Genomic DNA, 15,614 nt, shown 5'->3' with positions numbered 1-15,614 from the left:
CCAGGGTCTCACTACGCTGCCCAGGCTGGTCTCGAACTCCTGGGATCCTCCTGCATCCGCCTCTTGAGTGACTGGGAAAACAGGTGGCACCCCCATGCCCAGGCAGTTTTTTTTTTAAACATAAATTGTAAATCTACCTCTATCTCTGACTAGGTACGTGACACCGGATGAGTTCTTTACCTCTCTCCATCTTTAAAAGAGTGATCTTGATCCTGGGCTTGTGGTTGAGTGGTAGGGTATTTACAAGCTCTTGCACCAAAAAATAAAATAAATTAAAAACCCTCATAACTCTGGCCCTCGTCTACTTCACAGAACTGCTGTGAGAATCGAAACAACATATGTGAAATACACTTGGTGGATTCCAGAGTACTCCAGAAATGTTAATTATTATTAAGTGTGATTTCGTTACAGCTGGGACCAAATGCTTTCTGCAACACATATGTAATTGTTTATTGAAAGCCATGGGAGGGATGAGGGAATTCCCTCTATTAAAAAAAAAAAAAAAAAAAGTCTCGGAGCGAGCTTACAGAAAGCCAGTGCTCCATGCAAGAGGGATCTGTTCACGACCTCCTACCCCAGGGCAGGTGCTCTGGGTCACGCGGTGGGTGGTGAGGGCACCTGCCATGGACTCGGCTGGCCATGCGCTCCCTCTGCCTGCTCCTGTGCACACAGCACATGCCCCCGTCTGCCAACGGCACTGGAGAAAGGGTAACGGGGATGTGGCCATGTTGTCTGGGCACAACAGCTGGATTTGAGTCGAACAGGATTCCAACACCAGAGCCAAATGGCCACTTCCTGTGCAGACTGAGCAGGCTTAGAGCCTCTCTTTGTTACAAATAATAATAATTGTTTTTCTTTTTATGGAGTTCTGAATTAAGTATTTATCTCATCTACTCCTTACAATTCAACCTATGAGACAAGCAATCTATAGAAGGGGAGACAGGGGTCTCAAGTCAAGAGAGGAACGTGAGGGGTGGAGCCACGATTTACAGTTGAGTCTGGCTCCGTGCGACCTTCTCTAGCTCTGACATCACTCTAGTAACAGCCCTCTCGGGCCAAAGCGTCTTGTAGTTTCCAATGGCTACACAGACTAAGCTCTGGAGTCGGCCAGCCCAGGTTTAAGTCAGGCTCTGCCTCTTACTGTGGGCCCTTGGGGATCCCCTTCCTCTCTATGATGGGGATAATGACAGGATCCATACAGCGCTGCTTTGAGAATTACGTAAGCTGATGCCTTCACAGCCCGTGGCACTGGGTAAGCGCCCACTAAATGTTCCCTTTCGTATTAATTTCCTGTTTGATCTGGTGTCCCTTGGTGGTACTCTGCTCAGCAGCTGCAGAGGACATCTGCATGGGATGCTCTGGTTAGCCTAGGGCTCCCACCACAAAGTAGATCAATCTGCTTTTATCTGTGCAGTATTTTAGAATTCTGCAAAAGACATTATTTAAAAAGAGGGATTTCCGACTTAGGAAATCTCTAGAAAATTTATGGATTAAATGAAAAAAAATGTGTCCCCACACTTAAATTTAACCCTTTTACAAATGCATATTTTCTGCTTCTTTCTTATGCTATCACCCTCCATGAGCAGACTCTGATGGGCGGTGGAGGGGAAAAGATCTTGGTACAGTTCCACCCTCTCGTTCTCCACATCAGCTTGTGCATCAGACCCTCAGATAACCTTGTTAAAGTACCAGTACCTGGTAGCTATGGACAGTGCCCATTTAACAAGCTCCCCAGGTGGCCCCTATACAAGTGGTCAGAGGTCACCCTTTGAGAAACACTTTTACAAACAGGTAGGGGGTGGCAAGGCCTTTCAAAACTTCAGAAAGCTGATGAACACTTTTCAAGGTCCATCGTACGGGGACTCCCATATGGGGAAAAACATCAAACAAGGCTGGGCGTGGAGGAGGATGAGTGCAGGGCCAGCTGAGGGTTTTCCCCAAGCACAGCCCATAGCACCTCACCAGCTGGAACGTTCTCCCTGGGTCCAGGGCTCTACCCTCACCTAGAGCCAGCTCCGCCCCCAGGATTCCTGGCCACTTCCTTAGGCCACCTGACACTCTGTGGACTTCAGCTGAGCAGGACCTTCCTGAATGTCCTCCCCCTCCTCACTTAATCCCATCATCTCTTATTAATCCCACTTTTCACCCCAGAGGACCTCCTGGAATTTTCTCACTTCCAGCTGCCATGGAACTACCTTCTGTATAATAAAATCTTCCCCTACCTTAGTCTTCAAGCTGTTTCTGAGACTCATGATACATATCGATGCGCAAACATACCAAAGTCAGACAGTGAGCTCCTCGCAGCCAGAAACCCCCTTCTTCCCTCACTACCACCCAGACTCAGCATCAGGCCCGTGGGAAGTGCCTGATGTTGGCTGAATGGGTGAAGGACTCCTGGTCCTTCCCCGATATTAAAATAAAAAGGACAGAACTGAGATCACTTGCAATTGGACTCTGAGTTCTTCCTTACCTATTTTAGAGAGTGTTTATGTTACTATTCTCTTACCCAAATTTCATTTCCACAAGATAGGAAGTGATTGTTTTGTTTTATATTACCTGGCAAGGTAGTTAAACAAAAAAGTTTAAAATTCCCTCTTGAGTTTTTGGGGGTCGATTACCTTTGCCTCCCGGGCTGTGGGCTCTGCCCTCTGCTGCCACTTAACCCACGTTGCTGCGGTGTTTTTACGTCCCACGCCCCGCACCACCGCAAGACAACTTCCTCTCAGAGCTTTTGCTTTGCGTCTCTGTTTGATATTCACGTTCCTCCTGCTTTCTGGAACCACTGGGCAGTCGCGTGCATCGGATACACTTCCTACTTTCGCCTGTCTTTTTCCTGTCTGCGTGTTTCTAATAAACGTGATCTGTGTGTCTGAATCCATCTGAGACGCTCGTCCTTAATTATGAACCCAGACTGTGCAGAATGGTTGATCAGGATTGGGTTTCCCTGATGGCCTACTTCACGTTCCTTTGTGTTCCTTCTTCTACTCGCTCAGTGCATGGACTAATCTGCTTTCTAATCTGCCTTTAAATAAATTCGGGAAGGTGAACACGCTCTATTTTCGATCCATTAAGCGGTGGCCACCTTTGGTTTGGTAAAGGCCTCTGTGGGTGCCTCTGTCAGTGGCCTCACTCCTGGGCCTCGCTTTGGCTTCTGTGGTTCTGAGGCAGTGGGGTGAGGGAGAGGCTGTGTCCTCACGGGAAGACACCAAGAGCTCGGATCCCCCGGTGCAGCCGGGGCGGGGGAGGGAGAGCTGGCCCCATCGCTCCTCTGCCTCCGTCCACTATGGAGTCTGAGCTTTTGTGCTGGTAGTTAAATGTGCTCAGCGTCCACCTCCTCAGCTCCTGACACATCTCTCCATGACTGCTGAGCTACTAGAAGAGGGCGAGGCTGAGCTCAGCCACGGCTGAGGTCCCAACCTGCCTGCTGGACCCTGCTGCTGGGCCACCCGGCCGTGCCCTGCGGCAACCCCACAGTTTGAGGTGTGTGAACCACGGTCATCTCGACCGCAGAACCGAGGGCTTGTCTCGCCTCACCCTGGGCTGCTCAGTGGCAGCAGGGTAGCCTGATGGGTGTGTGGTGTGGCCTGGGCAGCAGGGGTCACCCCTGGGGCCTCTTACCTCAAACTGGATCAGCACCGTCCCGCTTTCAAGGCCCTTTTTTAGCAGTTCCATGGATCCCTCCAAAGTGTCCCCACCCTCTGGACACACAGGGAAAATGGCCTCTGGGAAGAGCTGGTTCAGTTCATCTTCAGATTTGATCTCGGCAAACGAGTGGACAGCTGGAAGAACAAGACAGAGGGTGTCTGGCTGGTGGCTCTGGCTATCAGTGTCCCTCAAAGGGTGACCCTGCAGCACCTGGGCACAGGTGTTTAAACCCTTACTAAGTGGTTCAGCACATGGTGATCGCGTCCACCGAGATGCTGCTTCCAGGCAAGTGATCTGGAATGTGTCAGTCATACCTCTGGTTAATCTCTGGTTAGTTTTAAATGATGGCGTTTAGGACTCAGGGGCTTTTGGCCGAAGGTCAGGAAAGGAGAAAGAACGTTCACGGAGCAAATTTCTTATTTGTCCTCTGACCTTGTTATTTTTCTACCAACCTAGTACCTCTCCCTTCTTGGGTCTTTTTTCATTTATTCCCTTAAGATGCCATTTCCTCAGGTGCTGGGGTTGGGGGAGGGTCCCAAATTTGTGCCCAACAGCCCAGTCTCTGTGGGGAAGTTCCTAAGGAATATCCTCTGTGCTTCAATCTGACATCTTTAGGTCCACATTCTCCTTTCATATCAAACTCAGCAGGGGAAAAAAATACTACTTGACCTGCCTGTATCTACTTCTCTCCCTTCTCCCAAACTGGAAACTCTGGGATCATTTCTGAATTTTCCCTTTTTACTCAGAAAGGGAAGTCACTCCCTCAAAAGCCTTCAATGGCTCCCTACTGCCTTCAAGATGACAGGAAAGGGGAAGAAAACTAAATGTTTGAGTTTCCCCCCAAAGTCAGACTGAATTCTCACAATTCTGAATGTGTTGTTGTTCTTCCCACTTCATAGACAAGGAAACGGACTCCAGGGACAGGGCAAACCATTAGTCTAGAATGACCCAGCCTGTCAGGGTAGGGCCTGGAAAATTAGTCCATGTCTGACTCTAAAGACCACATTCTTCTCGTGGACTGCAGCTCAGCTCTTCTTGTACTACGTGATTTTAAACCCATCTACAGCTTCCTGTGCCAATGTCGACTTGTCATTTTCTCTTTAATATAAATAAATACTGGGGATTGAACCCAGGGGCACTGTACTATATCCCTAGTACTTTTTACTTATTTTTGAGTCAGGGTCTTGCTCCCTTGCCCAGGCTGGCCTGGAACTTGTGATCCTCCAGCCTCAGCCTCCTGAGAACCCGAGATTATAGGTGTGCACCTACATGCCTGGCTCAGTTCATATTTCTTACTTGAATGCTTGTGTCAGAACTGAACTTAAGATCACAATGACTAGACAACAGCCCTTGCTGCTCAGCTCTGGCAGCCCACAGTCACTGGTTCTCCTCACTCCGACAGGCGCCAGCCCATGGCCGGGGTCAGTGGAGGCCTCTCATGCCCGCCTGGGGAGCCAGGTCTGTGTGGAGGAGGCTCCCACCCGACTCCTCTGACTCCTGTCCTCCTGTGGCCTTACCATCACATGGCGACAGGGAAGCTTCCTCACCTGATGGGGCTGCCCCATTTGCTACTTGGGGTGAGAAATACCCATCTCACAGGGAGTCGTGAGAGTGGAGGGGGATACGACGTGAAGCCATGGACCCCGGGTGAGGTCCTCGCCTGGCGCAGTGGACACCCACTGTGTGCCCAGCAGGCTGCAGGGGCCTGGGAGGGATCCCGAGAGGTCCCCTCAGGCCTCCCAGGAGGTGGGGTGCGTGCTGGCGCTGGCCAGTTTTGGGCCTGGAGTTCTCCTGGGAGCAGAGAGGCGGGCAGAGGCGCTGCGCCAACAGGCCTGAGCCAGGGCAGAGCCGTGCAGCGGGGCTTTGCAGTCACGCCCTCATCCACCACCGGTACTTAAGGCTGTGGGGAACCTGAGGGACCTGATCCGATACTGAGAACAACAATGGGTAATCGTCACAAGAACCCTGTGAGGAGGGCACTCAGCTCTCCTCAGCTCACGCTGCGGAACACAGAAGTGCAGGCTGGGCCTGTAACCTGCTCAAGGTCCCTGGACAGGCCGGAGGCGGAGTCAGGAATCTGCTGGGCCTCAGACTCCGCCCCTCTATGCTTGGGACCTGCCCAGCAGAACCTAGAGCACACTGGAAATCTAACTCGGAGAAGGAGCTGAACATGGGACCACCTGCAGGACCAGGCAGCTGAGAGTCCCATGGGGGCTAGGCTGTGCCTGAGCTGGAGGAATCAGGGGCTCCGGCCTGGAATAAAGTGGGTGTTGGGGCTGCCTCCCTTCAGAGCACCAGCCTTGAGGCATCAAGCCCCGGGGAGGTGATCTTCTCCTTTTCCCAGTGAGAAACCACAGTCTCCTATGTGAAAATTCTCGATTTTCAGATGCTGGCTAGACTCCGTGTTTTCAAACCACAGGAGGGGCTGGACAAGGTCCCGCTTTGCTGAGGCAGCGTCCCTGCGGCTCCTCCCCCAGCTGGTGCTGTTACCTTTCCTCCTGATCACCAGGGCGAGCTCCCTCGAGTGGGACTCCCGGCTGGCTTTGATGAACATCACCACCTGGTCATGGGTGTGCTCGGAGATGTCCCGGCCATTGATCAACACGATCTGATCCCCTTCGTTCAGCTTCGGAATGCAGGTGTCCGCCTGCGTGGAGGAAAGTCAGCGTCCGTTACCATGACACCTCCCTCCAGGGGCAGCAGGCTCCCGGTCCTGGACACCTGAGACTGTCGCCACGTCATGTCACGTTTTTAAACCCACTGGCACAGGCACGGGGAAGGTACCAGTCTGTGGGATTTTAAAGAAGTGCTGCTCAGAGTGAGCTAGGAAGCCGTTCTGGATAAGGCCAAGAAACTGCCTCACTCCGGGTGTGCTGTTAGAAAAGGAGTTGGCAGCTGGAAGTGAGGACGCATCCACATCTTGCAACGGGAGGTTCTTGTGAGCACCACACCAGAGGCAGGGGCCATTGCGGGGCGAGGTGACGCGTGGAAGAGCACAGGAATCCCCAGGAATCACAAATAGCAACACAGGGAAAACGACAGGCTTGGGGATGGAAGCTCAAGAGTAAAACCCCCGGGGGCCCCTCCTTAGAAGGGACTCTGATGCTCTACTGCTTTAGAAAAGCAAATGATCGCCAGGCAGCTTCAGAGCATGGCAGACGTGTTAGGCTACCGTGGTCAATCCTCCACTGCACCTGGGGCTGAGCGCGGTGTTGTATGCCTTCCATACACACAGTCACAGTGACCAGAAAGAAAAAACGCCGTGGTCTGGAGGGCTGGGGTGGTGCTGATGGTGAGATGGCGGGAAGAGGGCACGAGGGCCTCGATCCTGCTCAGAGCAAGCACAACAGCAAACTCTGTGTCCCCTTCCTCCGCGGTACTTCTCAGAATTCAATACACACACACATCACCAAATGCACAGTCTGATTCAGCAGGCCTGGGCTGGGCCAGACGTTCTGCTGTCTAATGAGGTCCCAGGTGATACTGGTGCTGAGCCTCCAGGGCTCACTGAGCAGAAGGGTCTAGCAAACCTGAGTCCCACTTCCTCCACCTATCTGCGTGGAAACGCACTCTGCTGCTGGCGAGAAAAAGAGGAAAGAAAAGGGACCGACACAGACCTGTTAGGAGCTGGGGGAAGCGAACGTGGAAGCAGCATGGGACACGTCTACTTACAGGTGACTCGGGGTTTATCCTTGAGACCACAAGGGGCATCTTCTGATCCACTCCTCCCTGTGAACATGTCGACATGAAATGACACTGGAGTAGTCCACAGCAACGCACACAGCTAGACACCAATGAAGCCAGTCTTCTGACCCAGGGGAGGCCTCAGACCTGGACCTGTGCTGCTCACAGGCCTTGGCAGCCCTCTCAGAACTGGGGAACACACTGTGGGCTTCCCTGTGGAGGGCTCATGGGAAGATTCTGGACACCCCATGGGTGATGGACTGAAGAGGGTGCAGGCTCCGCGTTAGCCGTGCTGGCACCCCAGGAGGGCCCAGGGGTGGCTGGTACTGGGAGCTCTCAGTGCAGGCAGGCGAGGCCTCAGCAAGGGTCGCGCTGAGTGCTCCAACGTGTGAACAGGCTGCTGTGTGCCAAGAAAGACATGCACGAGGGCGGCCGGGGAGGCCAGCAAAGACCCCTGCCCTCACCTGCTCCAGGGCAGGGGTTAGAGGTCGGTAGGTTGGCAAGCTTTCTCCATAAAGGGACTTTGGCAAACATTTCAGACTTCATGAGAAAGAGGCTCTGAAGCAACTGCTGAACTCTGTGCCACATCCCCAAGCTGCAGACCAACAGGTGAGACTGTTCCCACAACATGACAAGACAGATGGGATCAGCCTGTGGGACACCGTGTGCAGACTGCCCCAAGGCGCCCAGAGGACGGGACGGGCCCTGCATCTTGCATGGCTTTTTTCTTATCAGCTTTAGCAATGCTGCGGGATTCGCTTAACCCTTTGAGGGGGTGGATCTGCTTGCCAACCGAGTGCCTTCATCTCTCTGAGCCTCAGTATCCATCTGTGAGATAGGTTTAAAAATACTGTCTTCACTGCTTATTTTAAAAACTCAATAAGGTGACTTAAATCTAGTGTGCGGCAAATGTCAGGCACAGAGCAGGTAGCAGCCAGCCTCGGTCACATTAAAAACTCCCAATTTGGAGAGCTGAGCCAGTTTCCTTATGCAGCTTAGCTATGCAGCACATTTTTAATGGAAATTAAAATCCACCTCAAGATGGCTTCCTAGCATGAATCTACCTTATAAATACGCATGACATACCTTAAGATTAAATCCAAATTTTCCATCTTCATCTGGTGTGATACGGATCAAGACTAAGTAGCTGTCCCCGTTATCATTCTGGAAAACATTTGAAAGTGGTCACTTACGTGACTTCCCTTTCCAGTGGCTGGGGATAGGTCGTCACCGCTCAGCTGCCTGTTCCCGAGGGCGGGTCACTTAGGCGTGGCAGGATCTGGGCTCACCTTGTCACAGTAGTACTGGCTGGCGTCCTCAGTGGAGCCCCCTTTGGTCACCCTGTGGTAGTCCTCTAAAAACTGCTGGTCGACCCCCTCAGGCGAGCAGGAGCCTGGAGCATTTGAAGATGGAGACACAGAGCTGGATGACTTCAGGGTCCGGCAGCTTTGTGCTGGGTTGTTCTCGGACAAACTCCTTATCGTGGGGAAGGAGGAGATATTTTAACAGCTGGATTAAAAAGTTATTAAAGCAAACCCCGCCGCCTGTTTGGGGCCTGGCGTCTCAGGGTGCTCATGGATCTCTGGAACCTGAGAGCTGCGAAGGTCAGCTGCAGGGCTGTGGCAAAGGGACAGGAGGGCAGGTTGGATCCATGAGCTGCTGAAGACCTTTGCTTCCTTCATTTAGAAGGCTGACGGGCACAATGTGTCCTGTTAATCTGGTGATTAAACTTTTTTTTTTTTTTTTTTTTGAGATGGGGGTCTTGCTATGGTGTCCAGGCTGGCCTTGAACTCCTGGACTTGAGCAATCTCCTGCCTTGGCCTTCCAGGCGCTAGGATTATAGGTATGCAGCGCTGTGCCTGGGTTTAAGTACTGACCCAGACTCTGCCAGGCAAGGCCATGCAAATGCACATGTCCCCGTGACTTCTGAAAGCCATTTTCCTTCCAGTTCATTCCTGCCCACAGTTCTGCTTCATGGGATCCCTGGCCACCCAGAGGAAGAGGGGAGACTGCAGCGTGTTCAAGAACACTATCACCCCTAGTTTGCATTACTTGGCTGACATCCATGAGTTGCCCTCACTGAGCTCCTGTGTTTTATTTTTCTCTAATTTAAAGTTGGTCCTCCTGTATCGAGAGCTGCAAGGTCCAACACTTATATTTAAATAATTTAAGATGAGAAAGTCAGTTCCTTGGTTGTGCTGGCTATATTTCAAATGCTCAATGGCTACATGTGGTTGTTGGTTTCCAAGCTGGAGAGCAGTCACAGAACATTTCTAGCACCACAAAAGTTCTGCTGGACTGTGCAGTCTTGGGCATTATGGATGGTTAGAATCAAACAGGCCTCTGTGGTCATTTGCTTCAACTCCATCTCATGGATGGAGATGCTGAGGTTCAGAGAGGCTGAGTAACCTGCCTAAGGTTGCACAGCTTTCCCCTTACCTAGGAGACAGAAGTCTGATGCAGGTGGGTCCTGAGTGTTCCCTTCCTCTTTGGGCCATGCCAAATCTGCTCTTAAAACTCCTGTTTCTAACTTCAAGGGCCACAGGATCAACCACCCCTGCCACCAACGTATAGGACAGGATGCTCAGTGTCGGTATCACCCACACCAGTCTGGGGACCTCACACAGGGGTCTCACAAAGCACAGGAATACGGCTTCTCCCCACATTCTCAGACTGCCGCATCGTAGTCAGCTGCCCCACCTTTACTGAACCTTTACTTCTCGCCCTTATCGGTTGGCTTTTCATTTTCCTGTGCTTCTCTCTTTCCTGGCAAGTTACGATTAGCGCTTCCTCGTTTGTTCACGGTGCTGGAGATGGAACCCAGCACCACAGGCCTGCCAGGCAAGAGCGTGCTTGCTCTACCACCGAGCTACAGCCCCAGCCCAAGTGAGCTTACCTTAAATAGAAAACCTCTACCTATTCACACAGAATAATTCATGATCTCAATTTATTTGAACAAAATATTCAGCGACAGACCAATGCGGAAATAGCAATATGGAGGGGCAGATCTGGCCTTGTGGTTTTCCTGCGGCTGGCTGAGGGAAGGGTGTTGGGACGGGAGGGCGTTTCAGAGAGAGGATGTTCTGGAGCAGAAGCTGTATGCTGATGGTACATTTTCACACCAAGAGTGAGTGAGATTCTAATTTACTTAAAAGAAGATTTCAAAAATTGTCCCCAACTAGGGCAACATGGCTGTTTTATGAGTTGTTTTGTCGATTTATTGTCTTGCAGTGCTAGGGACTGAACCCAGCCAGGGTATCACACAGCTGGGCAAGCACCCCACCCTAGAGCTACACCCCAGCCTGTTTCACTGCTTATAAGAGCACCACCCAATGGCAGGAAGGGTGACTGCCGAAGCCAAAGGGCTTAGGAAGTGCTATTTCCAGCTCTAGGGATGGACTGGAGCCTTTAATGGGAAGAGGCTGCTAGCAGCGTGTACATACTTGAAATGCCTGGAAGAGCCTAGGTAGTGAGTGAGCCACGGGAAGGGCGAAGGGCAGGTACGCACAAGCCAGAAAAGTGGGGCCAACGAACAAGGGGACATACTAAATTCAGTTAAGTGGTATTAATGAATATTATGGTTAACTGGAACTTTTTTTCCAAATGTGTGGGTTTCATCATATGAGATTTTTTTCTCTTTCCAATATAAAACTCCATGGTCTAAAACAGCTCACGGTGACACTAGCACCACTATTCTTTCTAGTCCTGGTGACATTTTCAAATCCATCCTGTGACCCAGCGTGTTTTTCAAGTAGGGTTGGAGAGGTTACTTTAAATGGTAACTTATGTAAATAACGGCTTATTTTTGGCCTGACCAGATATATACAGTGGTCCCCTGCAGGGTCCCATGGAGTTCTGTGTGGTATGCAAGATGGACGGACAGACAGGAAGCAATGAGACGGTGGCAGTCGGACAGAGCAACAGGAGCAAAGATGCCAAAGCAGCAGGGCTTCCTCCTTCACTGAGCAGGACTCGGGTGCACAGCGGGCAGGGGGGCACCCTGTGAAGCCGGGTTCCAAGGAAGTTCGTGTGACAGGAACAAAGAAGGGGTGGGATGCGGGAGGCAAGAAGACTGTGGTGGGATGAAGCTGGTGACTGGGGGAGGAAGAGCAGCAGCAAACGTCCTGAGGCAGGAGGAGGGGGGACACCAAGGAGGACTGTCCTGTCCTGCGGGAACTACTGCAGCCAGCACGGGCTGGACCATATCCATGACCCTGGGGAGAAAGAGGCGGAGCCAGTCTGACTGCCAGACGCCTAAGAACTGTAAATGCGACAAGTTTCACAAACAAAAGCCTTGGGAAGTCATTTCTCTGAAGACCAGCGATGTTAAGAAATGAGAAACGGCAGGGTTTCCCACGCAAGGAAAACAGGGGCGTGACACCCGCCCTGCACCCCAGTCCAGATATGTTTGGGAGGCGGAAGAAACAAGATGAGAGGCTGGATGAGGATGGTGACAGAGAAAGAGGAGCAGAGGAAGACAGAAGCTTCCGGCAGGTCCAAGCGGGGCTTACCGGCAAGTGCCTCCCTCTCCCAGAGGCAAGGGGGACGAGGGGCCCCTGCCAGGCAGGCCGGGTTCACATGCCCGTGGGCACAGCCAAGTGAAGGACAGGCAAGGTTCAGGGAGAAGGAACGCACACCCCTAAGGAAACCTGGCCCTGGCTGGTGCCCCGAGAAGACACTCAGAGGACACAGGTCCTCTCGTGCCCCTGCATCTGCGGCCGCCCTCTGCGAAGGGGCTGGGGTACCCTCGGAGAGGGCGGGGGCTCCGGAACTGTGACTGTTTAACTTGGAGAACGGGAGCCAGGACCGCCAGGTGGATCTGGAAAGAGAGGCCTCCCGTGAGCCTCGGGGGGCTGGAGGCAGGAACCTGCACACCAGGGCGGCATCGAGGAGACGTCCAGCAGTCCCAAAGAACAGTTGTCCTCGGGTCTACAGGGGGCTGTCTGTGACACCCACCACCACAGATGCCCAACTCTACGGGCACGCTTGTCCCCGAAGTAAAATGGCACAGTATTTGCATACAACCTGTGCACACCTTCTCACAGACTTTGAATCCTCTCTAGTTAACCTGTAATACCAAAGACGACGTAGATGTCACCTAAATAGCTGTCATGCTGTATTGCTGATGGAATAACAAGAGGAAGAGAGTCTGGACGTGCTTGGAATGGATGCAGCAACCACCACAGGCCCGACTGCACCTTGGATGTGACATGCAGGTGGTCGGCTGGGTCTGTGGAGGCAGAACCTGTGGACAGAGAGGGCTCGCTGCTCTGACATCCCAGGGTCCAGAACAGAGGGTGCTGCCACGCCGCAGGGGAGCTCCCCACTGCTGGTGGGGTCCCTGGGCCCTGGATGTTAAGGCCAGGAGAATTTATACACTGTCAACGCAACCGGAAGGAGATTCCCAAGGCCCCTTCCCATGCAGGAAGTTCTGAAATGAAAAGTGACACCTGCCCCTGATCCCATGGGAGAAGGCAGCTCAGAGGAACAAGCAGACGAGTGGCAGCGACAAGCAGCAATGCTCGCCGGAGGGAGGGGTGCTTGTGCTGGTGACGGGTTGAAACAACCGTGATCAAGTAACAGCGAGAGGTCTTCCGAACACAGCCCTAAACCGCCCTGGACCGCCATTTCCTGCAGCTTCGGCTCGGCAAGGTGGGTTTTCCGACCTCTGCCATCTCTTCCCTGGGTCTGGGAGGGAGGTGGGAGGTGGGGGCTGTTTTGCTATTATCGCCAACAGGAAAACTGACTTCTCTGCAGAATCCGTTCTTCCCCTGGAGGCGAGGAAAGGGACAAGAACGGCTGATGAAGTGGAGGGAGCGGCGGCGGCCAACGGCCTGCCTGGGCACAGAGCAAACTGCCCAGGCTTCAGAGGCCTGACCAGAGACTCCGCAGTGCTGCTCTGAACGCAGCGCGAGCCGGCTGAGTCACGTGCTAGGATCATGTTCAGACAGCCCCAGCCTAACCGTTCTTTCTCTTTCTTCCTTGTCCTTAACCAAGTACAGAACACCACACTTCATTCTTCCTCTTCAAAGAAACCCTGCTCGCCGCCTGTGGTATTATTCATCTGATTTCTCTGACAGAATGCTTCTTTTTGCCTCTTGACACGAATGTGCTGTAGAAAACATGTCAAACTTTTCTTAAACGTTTTGCAAATACTCAGTGAAGTAACCAACACAGCTCTTCTCACCAAGCACAGACCAGGCTGCCCTTCTTGCCTTGGGCAGTGGAGGGTCCCCAGACTCTCAGGACAGCCAGCAGCCCCAGAGCCCCAGCAGAGAGGCTCCCCAGAGCAGGAAGGGGTCCCCTGCCTAACTGAGGTGAGGGCGCCGGCTTTCCCACCTTCTGGCCCGCCTGCAACGTGGCCATTCACACCCGTGGTCCTGGCACCTGGCAAAACCCTGGCAGGAAGACTGTCTTAAATCACCATCATTTGCTTCTTTTAACATTTAGGCTACAAAGTAAAAAGCGCTCCTGGAAGAGACCTCGTCGCAGGTCTCAGAGAGGCGTTTGAGAGAGTCAGTGTGGGCTGTGTAGGGGTGAGCGGGGCCCGAACTCTGAAATCAACAGGCCCGAGGAGGTGAGTTTTAAATTTAATTTTCACTAACTTAAATGTCAACAGCCCTCTGTGGTTGGTGGCTCTGAGTGGACTGTGCTCTAATTCCATGGAATGTGGACCAGTGGGAAAATCTGATGCAGGACACGCAGCTGGCTGGGCTTCCTGGGGCCCTGGTGTGACGATGGAGGCTGATAAGGTGGCATTAGCCCAGGCAGCACCCGAAGGCCGAGCCTTGCCTAGTCCGTTTCCCTGCTTCCCCCTCCATGGCCAGCAGAGGACGGGCAGTGCTGCGGGACCCAGGAATGACCTTGGAGTGTCCACACGCCCTGGAGAAGGCATCTCTCCTGCACCTGGCCCCGCCCACACGGCGAGGTGACAGAGGGGCGCCTGGGCCACCCAGGCTTTCTGAGGTCACCCTAGTGCCACAGCCAAGAGGCCAAGTGAGAGATGGGAAGAGCTCCAACTGCAAGCCAGCGGCTGGTCCCCCCTACACGTCACTTCTGTTTGAGAAACGCCCGCCTCACTTGTAGACACTGGCAGTTCACTCCACTTCCAATGAGTAACAAAAAAAGTTTCGGTCTAGAGTACGGTCGATGGCACTTTCTGTGACAACTGGAGTGGGCCAATATGTGCTGTGCCACATGAGAGCCGCGACCCACACGCGGCTCGACTGCATTTAAAATGGCCGGTGTGACAGAGGAACGGGATGCCGACATTTCTTCTTAATTAGTTTAGACCTGAACGTCCACTGCTGGTGGCCACCCTAGTGGGCAGTGAGGGTCAGGGTGCTCTAAGACCCTCCGTGGGGGCTGCTCTGGCACGGGGTGGGCACCCGGGTTTCCGCGAGCCTTCGGGCAGTTCCCTGCGCCCTCTTTTCCTTTTGCCCAAGCAACGGGCTCTGGCCAGGCGTGCCTGTCCTCCTGCCTGTATTTCTAGGTTTGCTTGTGGTGTGCAAAGCCACAAGCGTCACCAGAGGAACTCACAGCCGTCCCTGTGGCTTCCACAATGGGGCAACAGGCTTTAAGTTGGAGTGAGATAGCGATCATTTCAACAAAAGCATCATCAAGCTCAGGTCACAGGGAAATGACCACGGGGACCACTTAACCGGAGGTGTCCAGAGCCTAGATAAGCTGAAGACCATGCTTGCGGTGGGCGGGGCAGAGGAGAGGCAGCAACCCCACAGGAGTGGAAGGAGGGGCTGAAGGCCATCGGCCTCCAGCTTCAGTGATAAGCATGTGCAGACGAAGAGGGAGCCCGCTCACTGCTCTCTGCTGGGAGGGAAGGCACTTTCTCTACTTCGGCCACAGGATGGGGCTTATAGAATGGACACCGAATGACTAAAGTTCATTTCCTGTCCGTCTGTTCTTTCCTATCATACTGTAGCCTAAAAAGTCATTTAATTTATGACCTAAGTCTTGTCTACTTCAAAAGATGACTGGAGAGCTTACCCTAAAATGTACAGATAGGTAGAATTGTACAGGAAAGGTAAGGAAGGCTCTATCGGAAACCTGGGCTGAAGAAAGTGAATGTAACTGAGCATAACATGGAGCACTGAGCTTCCTGGTAAGCAAGGCAAAAAGGGAACTAATGGTTAGCCACATGTTACTGAATAACAAAGAACTCAAGCCAATCTTTTAGAAGAGACATACTTTTCCTGGCCTTATCAATGAAGGGAATTTGTCACATAAAAAAAGAGTGGGAAATAGAAGGATTTGTCCTTGACAAAATT

General features: G+C 52.6%; 1 protein-coding gene across 6 annotated transcripts in view; it reads right to left on the bottom strand.

Moving 5' to 3' along the window:
• The window catches only part of Ptpn3 (protein tyrosine phosphatase non-receptor type 3), a 140,161-nt gene that overhangs the window by 20,709 nt on the left and 103,838 nt on the right, over positions 1-15,614 (bottom strand). For all 6 annotated transcript variants that reach the window (XM_047524599.1, XM_047524602.1, XM_047524600.1 and 3 more), the window contains 5 exons: positions 8,619-8,805; positions 8,416-8,493; positions 7,318-7,374; positions 6,136-6,292; positions 3,619-3,779 (listed from right to left, as the gene is read on the bottom strand). In XM_047524599.1, the coding sequence (XP_047380555.1) occupies positions 3,619-3,779; positions 6,136-6,292; positions 7,318-7,374; positions 8,416-8,493; positions 8,619-8,805 (640 nt within the window). The remainder of the gene's footprint in view (positions 1-3,618; positions 3,780-6,135; positions 6,293-7,317; positions 7,375-8,415; positions 8,494-8,618; positions 8,806-15,614) is intronic.

The sequence above is a fragment of the Sciurus carolinensis genome, chromosome 14 (assembly GCF_902686445.1).
Source record: "Sciurus carolinensis chromosome 14, mSciCar1.2, whole genome shotgun sequence".
In the NCBI taxonomy this organism is placed as follows: Eukaryota; Metazoa; Chordata; class Mammalia; order Rodentia; family Sciuridae; genus Sciurus; species Sciurus carolinensis.
This window is presented reverse-complemented; position numbering and strand designations above follow the sequence as displayed.